This window comes from Suillus subalutaceus, assembly GCF_016647625.1.
Source record: "Suillus subalutaceus strain FC151 chromosome Unknown DFJ58scaffold_56, whole genome shotgun sequence".
NCBI lineage: Eukaryota > Fungi > Basidiomycota > Agaricomycetes > Boletales > Suillaceae > Suillus > Suillus subalutaceus.
In genome coordinates this window covers 1-13,678 of record NW_024540305.1, presented here as the reverse complement: position 1 = coordinate 13,678, position 13,678 = coordinate 1, and the positions used below count along the sequence as shown (strand labels likewise).

The following is a 13,678-nucleotide window of genomic DNA, read 5'->3' as shown; positions in this document are numbered from 1 at the left end:
TGTCGCGGGCTGAATATGGTAGGTCTGCACTCCATGCAATGTGCCTTTTCATAATAAAGTACTCAAGTGTTCCTCGTCGCACATCCTGATCAATAACATACGTAGAGACCCTCCCGATGAATTCACGGGAAAGTATCACTGAAAGGCGTTCACAGGCACATATCATATATCATAAGGTGGCGTTCACCGATGACTTTCCGTCTCTCTCACAACAGAGAAAGACGCCGATATTTCTCCAAATCTGTGGTCAGCGATGACTACAAGCGTGTAGATGACTGACTAAACACCTAGGTTTGCTGGGAAAGATCGTCCGTGATTGGCATGTCTTCAAGTGGAGTAGATCAACAATCTATCAAATTGTCAATCAACCGAGTACACATCCGTTCAAAGAAAATAAATCGATTGGACGGCCCGATGTCACAATATTCAAGGCAACTCGCCGAGATGTTTGATTGTGGCGAGCCTGGGCAAGCCTGAGCGTTATGGCGGTTTCAAAGGGGTGTATTTACTTTGGGATATACGACAAAAGATTAAGAAAACGAAGCGCTACCGTAGTAGTACATACAACCTCAACGAAACCCCACCAAAAGGTATAAACAATACTACACGGACACTTGGGATTAAAAGAAAATGGTATAGGTGAGTGCGAAGATATAACGATGAAATACTTGTACTAGAAAGGGTTTGAGTCGCACAGACCGAGCACGCAGGAAAAACACAAGATAGAGTAGGTAACCACGCTGCTAACAAACACCAATGTTCGTACCCACAATTACCAAGGATATAAAGATGAAGTTTTAATCGCCCACCACCGTCACACTTTCATTCCAACTGCAGCGGAGGAGTATGGAGATGCAACTGGAGATTCCCCTCCTCGCCTTGATAGTGCTGGAGGGGTTGCCCCATTGGATGAAGGGGATGACGAGTTTGACCGTACGCCGACGGATCGAGCAACGGTGGCGAAGGCAACGCTGTGTGATTGGGATCGTGGGCTGCGTGATGTGTCTGATAAGGGTGAAGATGCGAAGCTTCCTCTGTTAACGGAAAGTATGGCCCCTGCTGCTGATGCCGATGGTATGTCGTGCCGAAATTGTGGAGAAACTCTGCCTCCCCCGAACGTCGCCGCGCCTGCGCTATACGCTGATGTTGGAGCTGCTGGAGTTGTTGACGTCTGAGCTCCTGGGAGTAGTGAGTAGCTTGAGATGGGTGTTCTATCGACGAGTGTGAGGGATGATGCTGATGAGATGATTCCTGATGCGGTAGTCGGCCGTGAAGCCGTTCCTGTTGCACCGGGTAAAAATGATCGTACTCCTGCATCTGCATCTGGCTCGTTGCAGAGCTCCAGGACGGTGAGCCTTCGAGATTGAGGGCGTGATTCTGACCCGTACTCGTATTCTCCAGGCCCTGAAAGCCCGCTGCTGGGTTCTCGACGTGGGACATCATCGTCTGGTCCCGGGTATGGTCGCTTGCGAGGGTTGCTTGGTGGTGAATATGCGAAAGGCCCACCAGATGAGACTGAGTCGGCGAGCGCCGGTGGGTGGAAGGAAAACGGTGAGTCATATGAACCCCCTGTTGGAGATGCTGGTTCTGAATCGTATGGGACGCTCCCGTAGGAGGATGTGAGGGATGGCGCTGCCATGTCGCCGCGTCCATAGACTGGAACGGATAATTCTGTGACCAATCCAGGCCCTCCAGCGTAAGCAGGTTTTGTGGAGAGGATTGATGCGGGAGCTGTACCTGGGCGATTGGCTGTTGTAGGTCTTCGGAAGGATAAGGGAAGTACGTGTTGTGCTGACTGGGCGAATGACTGGGATGGTGGAGGGGGGATTGTCGCGGAGACGACGGCAGCGAGTGGCGGGAGCGTTCTAACATGTGCGTCGGGACCCCCTGCAGTTGGTGGCCTGCTGCTGCTGGATCCGGGCCGACCATCCCGTGAGAGACTGTCCCTAGAGGGGAGACTGAAGTTGAATGTGTTGGTGGTGAAGGTCTGAAAGGACTGCGATTGCTGTTGCCAGGAAGTAGAGGATGCGGGGGGGACACGAAAGGACTGGCTGGAGTCACGAAAGGAATGGTTGTTTGTAGGTCGAGGATTACCAACGCGATGATCCAAATCAGAATTCCAACCGTCACCGTAAATCATGTTGTCACCACCCTCGTAACCAGTGCTCGTACCGGGACGCTGGTGCATGGGGTGGAGAGAGGCAGACAAGTCCTCCTCCTTGACTTGATCGAGACCATGCATTGAATTATCTTGAGATCCTGAATGATTGCTTGCGGCGAGTACGGAAGCAGCATTAACGGAAGCTTGACCCCTCTTGCCTCTTGGCTGACCGGTTTTATTTGCGGCTGCCATAGAAGCATGAAGAGAGGTAAGTTCACGCATCATGCGCTCATTCTGCTCTTGCTTATCAGCGTGAACAGTCTGAGCATGCTGGCGTAAATTATCGAGACGCGAAAATTGCTTGCTGCAATGGCAAGTAAAAGGGCGCTCGCCAGTATGTTTCCTGACAGGAAATTAAAGAGATCGAACGGGGGTATGTGCCTCGGTACCTACCTAATGTGCCTGGCAAGATGCTCACTTCTACTAAAAACCATACGACACTTCGCCATAACCTCTGCATTGAAAAGTCTTTGCAGGAGCGGGACGATAGCGTTTATTAACACCTTGTATACCTGCTGAAGCAGATAGAATTGATGGATTGTTGGGTGCGACTAGGGTAGCCATGTCGGCAGATGATGAACCTGTGGGAGAGAGTTCACCCTGGTCGTCGTAGTTATTATTTAATGATTGATTGAGATCGTGAATCTCTGAGGAACGAGGAGAGATTGAGAGTGAAGAAGGTGAAAGTTTTGAATCGACTAGAGTGTCGAGAGTTGAAGATTTTGAGTCCTCCATGAAGCGGGTTAGGAAAAGAGGAACAAACTTCTATAAAAAAGGTGCCTGATTGCAGACGCTGGAAAGAGTTAAGCCCAACACCTCAATTAAGGCACCGCATCGTCGGACTTTTAAAAAATCTATCCGTTATTTTGGTTCAGGAACAGCCCCGCCGAGCCACGGCACCGTTTTGCACTGATAACACACGTCACGCCGTAAACAATGCCGTGTTTTTTAATTCGACCCCTCCACACATACTGTTGTTGAGGGTTAATATTTTATGTTATTTCCGGAAAAAGTACACGCTTTTTTCGCATCTTCCCTTTAACTCCTACTTCATGGCCAAGTCTAGACTTCCATCAGCCCGTATCCGTTCCGAATATCAATGTGGCTGTGACCCGCACCCTTCATCGATTGCCATCCATCTTTTCGTTGTCAACCCTTTATCCAAGCTTGCATTATAGGATTCACTCTTTCCATCTTGTAAAATAACAATCCAATTCTCGTGGGACAACCCGGTCTTTGCGGTGTCTCTATTTTTCCGACAGACTTCATCCACGGAATTTGAATTTGCATTTTTGTCTTGATTCTCACTTGTCCGCATCAGTCCCATTTCATCGATGCGCTATCTGCGCTTTTTCCATTCACCTGTCAGACAACGTCTGATCCGCTTCTTTCAAACACAATCTAGCTACTTACTCCGACATTCAAGGCAAATTGTATTACTCCGCCAAGATGCACGCTCAACAGGTAACATGACCAAATGATCCACGAGATAAACATGCGTCTGGTCCCGGTCCAGTCTAGAGCAACTCCCCATGCTATCACCGCGCACGAGGTCTTTTACATACACGTGTAGCATCAAATCACAAAAATTTATTCATGGACTCCTCTCACAATCCCGTCACGTCCCGCACTCCTTCATCATCACATATACCGCCCATCAATCCAATTATCAATAACATTTTGATGTAGACTCCCCATCATATAAGTAACACAACACAGCATAGCGCTGGCATACATTCCTTTGTCCGAATCTAAGCCGAATAAGTAATTAATCTTGCAAATTCTGAATCCCAAGCTCTGGCGCCGATAATCAGGGAATTACCCATACCCAAGGCGGTCTAAGCCAAGTTCTATGACGGTCTAGACTCTCGAAGCCCATCTGATAACACTGCCTACTTGGTGCGACCGATGTACGTCGTACGCCTCGGGACAGCACAGCTACACGCGCCCCGATCACTGGCCAAGAGTTCATTCCACATTCCGTTAGGCACATAGTATTCCAGGAACCTCCGCAAGGGGCACGGTAAGTGCAAAGACTCCCGGAGACAACTTGAACAAAACTAACGATCGACGCTTACGAAAACAAAGTGCCTGGGCAATCAACCTTACGTACCCCACACTCTTAACCCCCTCTCAAAATGGAAGTTCAAGTGGAAGGTATTGTCGTGATTAACCATAGGGACAGCCTACTGATCATGATATATGATATCCCGTATTTTTACAAGCATCGGATGTAGGCCCCCGCTCGCTCGCCCATCATAATTTCGTTAAAAACCCGTCAATTCATATCAAACATACTGTCAAAGCTTATCATAATGCTGCGGTTGTGTCGTAAATTTGCCAGAGACCCATCAAATAGCCGTGCAGAAATAACGAACTGTGAACATAAACATCATACAGGCATGACTGTCCGCAAGAAAATGTCAAAACATATCCGAGTCCCGTAGGTCTAGCCCATGCTATCTATAGGGTTGATACCCACCAAAGCCAAGAAGCTCAGCCCTTGGGAGCTCTGCACATAGCATCTCCCGCGATTATCGTAACTTGAACGTCATTAATCACGACATCGGCGAATTCTTTCCTGCAGAGCGCACGGGAGTGACGCAAGATCGTATACGGCACACAGCCAGGTTGGGTTTAATTTTAAATGTGTTTATGTTCTACGGACCGCTGATTGATTTTCACGAATTTGTCTGCGGGATGCGATTTGTGTATATGCGATACACTGCGGCAGATCCTCCGCATCTCGGCCATTGCAATAGCCAGTTTATGCGATCAAGTGGCTGTCCCAACGTACAAGTCTTTGTTGAAGAGCCGAGAGTGACACCGTTGACGGCCATGGGATGTTTGATGCACGATATCGTCTCTGTAAGAGACATTGCACCATCGGCGGCGTTGTTGTAATCTAACATATAACACAGACCATGTATGACACGGAAGGATCATTCTGGTGTTAAAAGAAGACATTATGTACCGCGCGGCTGAGTGTGGGATGGAAACTATCGTTGACGCGTCCGGGAACAACAAAGACTAATAGTATCTCCCTTGTCCTGCATCTGGATTAATCCGTGAGATTGGGTATTAAGTGCCAAAAGACAAGGCATCTGGTGTCGACAGAAGGGGGTGCACGAACATACGGAAATTAAGAATTGACATACTATCCCGTCGCGCAGTCTCAGAGAAATGTATCCAACACGACTGGCTGGTGTCTCTAGAAGCTTGAAAATTCCCTAGAGTAAGTAATGGCTCCCTCGGGTTATGAAATTACACTCGCCCGGAGTCCCTGAAAGTTAGGTTGATTTTGATTTTGAAATTCGAAGTAGCCAAGTGCAACTCTGATATAGTGTCACAATCAGAAGGTTGAGCGCGCGCCCATTTTCCCCCAGTGGCGACCCGTTCACAGGCTGTCCTTCCAATGTTTCGTTATCACCTTTAGATGACTGCCTATGGCAGAAAAAAAAATCTGCGCGAATTTTACATCGTATGCTTGAATCCATCATGATAGGCCGTGTTACTTTCCGCGCCACTGTGGCCTCATAAACCGCGTCAATTCGTCTTGGAGTGTCAAATTGACGACACAGCACTGCCCCGGTGGCTGGTATGGTCGCCATTGTCTTTATACGTTAGTTTCCGGGCGGTAATGATATTCGTTGCCTGAAAATCTTCAATTTTCCCCTAGTATCAGGAACAATTCCAAAGTGAGCAATGAGCATTAGTATGGGCTAGAAAGTCCATCATCGAAACTTGCTTTCGAGCCTTCACCTTACATACATCGATATCGTGGCACGTCTGCGGATTATTTGACGCTACTTGCAAGTCGATCACTTGGAGGTGGAGTATCAGCACTGTATCAACTGCAATTTGATAGCTCACATCAGGGTTATGTCTTACAGGACAGTGTGCTCGTTAATCTCCGCGCAGAAGTCTTTCGCTCAACTGGCCTTCAAGCGCCTTCGAAAACGAGGAGGGGTCTCTTACTCCCGGCCTCACGTGGCCGCCCTTGCATCTAGCACACGGAACCGGTTACCCACTGTCCACATTGCACAAACGCCAGCTGTGTCGGATACCACAGCACTGGCACAAGTCACATATGACAAACCTTGTCGGAGCATGAAAGAAATCTGCGGGTATAAACGGAAACCGCGTTGGTCTATGTCAATGTTGCGATGATGGCTTCCCACTGACATATCATATATCATGCATGGCATGCACAAGCCAATCTGCCAAGGAAAAATTATCATTCCAATCACCTTCAAAGGGCTAGTCACGATGCGTTGATGTGCTTACCATTGGCGTGAGTGGTGTCGCCAAGAACATCAACTTTGTCAACGGAACGTTCAGCGCTGTGCGACGTCGGCTACATGAGTATTACCGGTCCCGCCTGTCACAAAACGTTCGTTGAGTCGCTCCAAGTTAAACACCGAATGATTTGAGACGAGCATTGACGAGTACGCAGGAAATCATAGACAAAGGAGCCTGGCGTTGGCGCTAATCTGCGCTAATGCGCCCATTCAATATTCAAATATGCAGGTTCGACGGCACTTTGCGCCAAACATATGGATTAGGGTTCCGTAATTTTATGTAAATGATCCGCGGCACTAGTAGTACATAATTCAACTGTACGCCGCTCATCGCACAAGTTCGAGGCGTTCCCCGAGGCCCTGCCCCACACACAGGTCCATGACCGATATCAATAAATTGAGTTGTATCCGACTTTGCTCCGCTATTCGAGGTTACCCACGGCAAGTCTCGAATTTGCAAATTGTTTCAGTAGGTCGGTCCAGGTGTCCCTGTCGGAACATTGCCTGGTACTTACTCAATGCTGCAGCACGACATCAGCCTGGGTCGTGCATTATTAATTATCCCACCATTGGGATACTGCATGGTATTATGTCAACAACTTGCTTTGTGCAGGGAGTCCGAGCAGGTATGTTTGTTGACACAATACGCCTCAGTGTCCTACTACGGGCCCATCAACGTCTGACGTTTTATTAACGGCACATAGATACAGGCTGTAAGGTCAGCTCAGCTGTTATGTAACACCTTATTGAGCTGCCAATACGTAAGCACGGCCGGCCTTTAGGTGGTCAGGGCTGACCAGCAACGCGGCGGCACCGCATAATAGCAGATGATGGCAACTTGTAGAGGTAACTATCATCTCAACAAAGAGATATTGACGAACAACCTTTCGAGTTATCTATCTCCTTCATGCTCATCTTCGCAATCACTGCCAGCGATACATGTGGTGAAGGGTAGGTGGCGTCAGGTGGCGTCTTACCCGTGTGCTCTGATGGAATCCCAGGATGTCATGCGATTGGTTGGCCTAGACCCAAGGCAATGGCCGTGATGGGAACACCATCTAAATCGTACCTTTAGATGGGTGACTAAAGACTTGATATCACAATATTCTGTTTACCCGATATTGACCCACATGATTCAACTGCGCTTGCTTTCTTGATTGATCTACGCTTGAACGTTCTCGACCATTGGGGTAAGAGCGAAGATATTTATTCTTACCGGAGCTAAGCTCGTCCAAATATAGCAGGGGCCTTTGCTGCAACCAAGTTCCGGGATGCTTATAAACAACTTGAACAACTAGCTTCTCGCTGATATGAGCATCAAGGCGGCACAATCAGAGAATTTGTGGACGGAAACACCCCTGGTCTATTCCAGCCATATTTCTGATATCATCGGATGTTCTGCCTACCTAAAGCTGGAGGTGCGATACAACCTTGGACCATGTGTGACTCATCGAACAGGCGTACCTACAGAATTTGCAACCTTCTCAATCATTCAAATATAGAGGGATCTCCAAATTCGCACAACAATGCAAGGATAAGTATGGTCCTTTGGTGCACCTGATGATCGCTTCCGGCGGAAATGCAGGTCTAGCTACGGCAGTTGTAGCACGTGTTTTGGGAGTGAAATGCACAGTGTTCCTTCCTATCAATGTAAGTATTGACACCCAACGGGCTCTCCGAAAGCAGGGCGCAGAGATCGTAACAACTGGGGAATTCTACTCCCAAACACTCGTTGCGCTCGGAGATGCTGTGAAGAAAGACACAAATGCGTGAGTACAGACTTGGCCGTCACTTGCGTCAAGCCAACCGCATCTTTAAGTGTCCTAGTGCCCGCATATGATTCGCCTGTCCTCTGGGATGGTCATTCATCCATGGTGACCGAGATGCAGAGACAACTTCCCAGGCAACCGGACTGCCATATTCTGCAGTGTTGGTGGGGGAGGCCTCATCGGAGGCATCATGCAAGGCTGCAAGAACGTTGGGTGGGATGAAGGTAATTAAAATCCTGAACCGCTGCACTCATACCTCTGATTCGTGCCTAATAAAAGTACCGGTCGTGGCGCTTGAAACCACCGGCTCGAACTGCTTTTACAATGCCATCGCCATCAATACCCGGAACTTTACTTCTAAAGCCCCCATCGTACCTTCCGCTGAAGCGGAGGACAGTTCTCCGTATACCGTTGAGATTGTCGAAGAACATAATATCGCAATTCCGCACATGAAAGCGCTGAACTCGCGAGCAACTTCACTAGGCGCAACCTCACCAGCTGCTGGGGTAGTTAGAATGGCAGTCGATCGTGCCGGAGGAATAACATGCGCGTGCATCCCAGACGAGATGGCTATGCACACTGCAAGATTGTTTGGAGGTGAGTCCCTGTGCAACGCAAACACCAATTGGCTAGCGCAATAACCATACTACCAGACGATCACAAAATACTGACGGAACTCGCTTGTTCGACAACCCTGACTCCCGGATACAATCGCGAATTTCTCTTGCGCATCCTCGGGCCAACATTCTCGGCACTTTCTCCAGAAGAGAGGAAAGAGAAATGCCTAGTTTTTGTGGTGTGCGGTGGAGTAAAAATTTCTTTTGAGGATATGAGGGAATTTGAAGAGATTGTCGCTGCGGTGCAGGCGCAAAGCTACTGGCGCGTGCAAATCGACGGCGAAGAAATTCAGGTGCCTAAGCAATGATGCTGAAAGATAGATGGGAATATTGATAAATTGATAATTGATACGATACTGAGAGCCTAGACGAAGTAAATGCATTTCGAAGGAAGTAAGGGAGACCTAACAACTACGCACGACTGACTTGTAAATGACATTCATGGTGAGAACTTCAGGCGACACACCGCTACCCAGAACTACCACCATTTGAACCACCCTTTTGAACTTTGTGCAACTGCCTCCGACTGTGTTTGAAGCTCTTTTTCTCGCTCCATTCGCCGTGCAAGTTTATCCGCCTTTATCCGTGCCAGCTCTTCTCGGATGGCGGTTTGATCTGTTGGTATTTTCTACGTGCATCTTGAGCACAGGGATGAGCAGTACAATGATATTATAAAACTTCACGCTGTAAGTCCTATCCGGAGGTGGGAATAGATGGCCCTTATACTGGTCGTGATAGTTAACAACGAAGTCATCATAAAGAAGACGACAACCCACAGGAAGGACGTGGTTATGGTACCAAGCAGGATCACCGAAATGTAACAAGGCTACGACCGGTACAAACAAGTACAGACCGAATTTGAAGACCTCAAGATTTGGACCACCCATGGTAGACGCAGCCAACGCACAAAGCAATTCTCTATGTCACTCACAGTCACAAGGCATGAATATTGATATGAAGGAACGATCACGTGATTATCATTCATTCATTCATTGACGCGTTGCCACTCGATACTCACTTGGTCACGTCTCCCATAGTCAGACCTTGAGGAAGGAAGACAGCTGTTCCTTCTTTTGGAAGCTTGTAAGTCGAAATGACCAATTTAAAGGCCTATTCATGTAATTAATGAACTCAGATTCTTTTGATTTGCAGGCATTCACAGATTAACATGGCGCAACGAGAGGATGACGATGTGGCTCATAAGCGAGCAGTTCAGCAGAGTCAGACATCTCAAGGAACGTGCCTCAGCGCTCTGAGTCGGCCTCCCCGTCCGATTAGTTCCTGAGAACTCCGACATAGGGTACGACTCAAATTATGATGCAGATCAGAATGCATACTATGTGCTCCACTTACACGACTTCCAACCTCAGTCTTCACTGATGTGACATGCGACTCATTAAAGACCACAAAGTTTAAACGCCAACTTACCCCGGATTCTGACCCTACAGACATACAGGTGAAACGCCCACGAGTCGATAAGCCTGCTCTTCGCAAGCATGAGCGGTTTTGGCTTGCAGACGGAAATGCTATCATTGAACTTGACGGTATACGCTTCAGGGTGCACCAATCGTGGATCGCAAAACATTCAAAACGAATTGCAGCCATACTTCCCGACAATGGAAAACAAGGCGGCAGACTTGAAGAGATTACGCTCGATTTTAGCGGCGCGCTCAAAGCAATAGATTTAGAGGCACTGCTTTTATTTTATGAAAACCCTGGGTGAGTATATGCTAAAATTTTATTATTTGTATTGGCCTGACGAGTGGGGTAGGGACTACCGCGATTACATTGAGACCCCCACGCTGATGTCCCTTATTCGCGCAGCAACGATGCTTGGCTTTGACTCCGATCGTGTATGGCTCGTGAGGGAGTTGGAAGCGCTTTGGCCATCTAATCTTGGAGAGCTGTTTGTCAACCCAGAACCGCGTATCGATGCTCCAGAGGTGGCTGCCCTTGCGCGGACGTGCGACATCGATGCGTTGTTGAAACCTGCGTTTTATGACATGGCAAGAGTACCTGGATTCGGTCTGAACAGGCTGGATGAATCGGGGCAGATCAGCCGTGCGGATGTACTGCGCCTTGTCCGGATGAGAGAGTATCTGAGTGGCATGTGGTCTCAGGTAGCTGCACACGAGGATCCTACATTTGTGTGCCAAAACTTTGGGGATGCACTATGCAGCAATGGAGAAGGACCCGCAAGTCTGTCTGAAAATACCGAGGAGAAGCCTGTACTTTGCCCTACCGCCTCCGCTAGTATGGTTAACAAGTGCCTCTCTGCGACGGCACGATGCGAGGCGTGGGTTCGGCTTGTGCACCACTCAGATATTTTCGCTCGGTATCGGTATGACCCACTGCGCGGACTAGCGGCGTTGACAAACATCGTGTGGACTGACGACTGGTGCAAAGATTGCCAGGAGAAACGGAAGGCGGATTGGGGTATAATGCAGAGGAGCATTTGGGAGAAGGTTGGCGACTATTTGTGGGAAATTTGATAGGTGGATATTGCAGTGAGTTACATTGCTCTCTGGGTTTCTTGCTCCCCCGATGATTCAAAGTTTTGCCCACATAAGAACCATTCCCCGTCATTATGTCCCGCTAGAGTTGCACTTGCCATTTGTCTTGCCAGAGTTGCGCTGCAGTCGACCGACTCTGCACCAGGACACACAGCCTCAGAATGGAAAGGATCTGGGACCAGTGTTCAATTGTGTAAAGGCGGGCCAGGACTGTCTGTTGTACAGGTCCAGGAAGTGAGTATACAGTTTCATTAATCTCCACTTTGTCGCTTCATTAGGCTCCATTGTCGTTCGCACTGGCATGACCTGAATTCGTCTCGAGCGTTTCAAACTTCTTGGTACAGCGTAGTCGATATTGATCCATGATTCACGTGCCGAACCACTTTGTGCACCCCCTTGCATTACGCTAGCCATGCTACTGTCAGATGCCTAAGTGCTATATGTATGGCATCGTTTGGGTGATCTAGCCACTCCAGGCGGGTTTTCCAGCCTCGGAGCCATCTGGGCTCTACTCACTGGTGTATGTTGCTAGTTGGGTTAGACTTCGTAAGCATCGGTAAACGCAAGGGTTACTCTTGTTCAAGTCTCCTGAAACGATTACGTGACTTATATATATAAAATTACGCGTTGAACATTTTTGGCAGAATTAGTGTTCTTCATTCTCTTTATCAAGGGTGTATGGTTGCTCAACCATCCTTTCTAGACCTGAAGGACAATCACGGACCGTAGAATGAACGTGACGCTGCGACTAGGGGATGAGGATGTATATGAAGATGCATACGAAGTCCAGCAGGAACCTCTAGGAACGCGTCCCAGCATTGATAGGGTTCCATGTCTGAGAAGGTCTGAAGCAGGTAAGACTTTATAATGCTCCTACATGACTCACATGTGCCTCGCTCATACGACATCCAGCCTTGGTTCCCGCTGCTTCATGTGACCCAGTAAAGAGCATAGGATGCAAGCGCCAACTTGCCTCAGAGTCTGAACCCAGAAAGCAAACAGCTAAACGCGCGCGAACCGGTAACCGTGCTGCACGCAAGCATGAACGGTTTTGGCTTGCAGACGGGAATGCTATCATTGAACTTGACGGTGTACGCTTCAGGGTGCATCAATCATGGCTCGCACGGCATTCAGAACACCTGGCAAGCATACTCCTCGAGACAGGACATGACGACAAACCTGAAGATAGAATAATTGAATTTGAAAGAAGTAAATTACGACTCATCCTCAATGCAGTAGATTTTGAGGCGCTGCTCTTACTTTATGAAAATCCAGGGTAAGTATCTACTCGTATCTGGTTCTTGTTTTTGCTGGCTAACAAGTGGGTTAGGAATTACCGCAACACCATCGAGCCTCCCGTACTAATGTCCCTCATCCGCGCAACGACGTTGCTTGGTTTCGACTCTGACCGTGTATGGCTCGTGAAGGAGCTGGAAGTGCTCTGGCCCTCTGACCTGGAAGAGCTGGTCGCTAACCCAGAGCCGCACCTCGATGCTCCGGAGGTAGCTGTCCTCGCATGGATGTACAACATTGATAGGTCATTGAAGCCTGCATTCTACGATATGGCAAGGATGCCTGGGTTCGGTCTGGAAAATCTCGAGAAATCAAAGCAAATCAGTCGTGCGGATATATTGCGCTTTACACGGATGAGAGAGTATCTGAGTGACATGTGGGTACAGGCAGCTACGCGCGAGAGTCCTGCCTTCGTTTGCCAAAACTTCCGTGGTGCGCCATCCAGCGATGGTGAAGGAACCTCAACTCCTAACCAAGCTGAAGAAAAGCCTGCACTCGACTCTGATACCTCTGCTAGTGTGGCTAGCACATGCCTCTGGGTCACTGCAAGACGCGAGGCGTGGGTTCGGCTGGTGTACGACTCAGGCATTTTCACTCAGTATCGGTACGACCCATTGCGCGGACTGGCAGCATTGATAAACATCGAGTGGACGGACGACTGGTGCAAAGATTGTCAGGAGAAACGGAAGGCGGATTGGCACATAATGCAGAGGAGCATTTGGGAGAAGGTTGGCGAGTATTTGAGGGAAGATTAATGGGTGGATATTGCAGTGAGTTGTCTTGCTCCCCGGGTTTCTTGCTCCCCCGATGATTTAAAGTTTTGCTAGCATAAGCATTCCACGCCATTATGTCTCGCTAGAGTTGCGCTGGCATTCACTGACTCTGTACATCAGAATAAAGAGGGGCTTTGGATGAATGTTCAAGCTCAAGGCAGGCCTGGACTGGTTGTGGTTACTGATCCAGAAAGTTATTATGCAGCTGAGTTTTCATCAATTTCCACCCATTCTAGTCTAACGGTTTGGGA

The 13,678-nt window shown here is 48.5% G+C and overlaps 5 protein-coding genes across 5 annotated transcripts; 3 read left to right on the top strand and 2 right to left on the bottom strand.

The window, feature by feature from the left end:
* Nucleotides 1-645: 645 nt before the first annotated feature.
* Nucleotides 646-2,948, bottom strand: DFJ58DRAFT_393767 (uncharacterized protein). The gene is made up of 2 exons (XM_041380175.1): nt 2,555-2,948; nt 646-2,504 (listed from the first exon to the last, which is right to left on the bottom strand). The coding sequence occupies exons 1-2, from the start codon at nt 2,608-2,610 to the stop codon at nt 815-817; spliced, it is 1,746 nt and encodes a 581-aa protein (XP_041243642.1). The 5' UTR covers nt 2,611-2,948; the 3' UTR covers nt 646-814.
* Nucleotides 2,949-7,772: 4,824 nt separating this feature from the next.
* Nucleotides 7,773-9,156, top strand: DFJ58DRAFT_716493 (tryptophan synthase beta subunit-like PLP-dependent enzyme; the record flags this gene model as incomplete). The annotated part of the gene is made up of 6 exons (XM_041384224.1): nt 7,773-7,880; nt 7,933-8,193; nt 8,265-8,322; nt 8,366-8,455; nt 8,511-8,828; nt 8,885-9,156. The coding sequence occupies 6 exons, from the start codon at nt 7,773-7,775 to the stop codon at nt 9,154-9,156; spliced, it is 1,107 nt and encodes a 368-aa protein (XP_041243641.1).
* Nucleotides 9,157-9,326: 170 nt separating this feature from the next.
* DFJ58DRAFT_660876 (uncharacterized protein) lies at nt 9,327-9,735 on the bottom strand (the record flags this gene model as incomplete). The annotated part of the gene is made up of 3 exons (XM_041382175.1): nt 9,327-9,476; nt 9,532-9,573; nt 9,625-9,735. The coding sequence occupies 3 exons, from the start codon at nt 9,733-9,735 to the stop codon at nt 9,327-9,329; spliced, it is 303 nt and encodes a 100-aa protein (XP_041243640.1).
* A 632-nt stretch (nt 9,736-10,367) lies between these two features.
* DFJ58DRAFT_393689 (uncharacterized protein) lies at nt 10,368-11,453 on the top strand. Its single transcript, XM_041380174.1, has 3 exons — nt 10,368-10,567; nt 10,620-11,355; nt 11,404-11,453. The coding sequence occupies exon 2, from the start codon at nt 10,654-10,656 to the stop codon at nt 11,338-11,340; it is 687 nt and encodes a 228-aa protein (XP_041243639.1). The 5' UTR covers nt 10,368-10,567; nt 10,620-10,653; the 3' UTR covers nt 11,341-11,355; nt 11,404-11,453.
* Nucleotides 11,454-12,015: 562 nt separating this feature from the next.
* On the top strand, nt 12,016-13,666 carry DFJ58DRAFT_789450 (uncharacterized protein). Its single transcript, XM_041390215.1, has 4 exons — nt 12,016-12,215; nt 12,274-12,637; nt 12,692-13,424; nt 13,482-13,666. Exons 1-3 carry the CDS (start codon nt 12,092-12,094, stop codon nt 13,407-13,409), a joined length of 1,206 nt encoding a protein of 401 aa, XP_041243638.1. The 5' UTR covers nt 12,016-12,091; the 3' UTR covers nt 13,410-13,424; nt 13,482-13,666.
* The last annotated feature ends 12 nt before the right edge of the window (nt 13,667-13,678 follow it).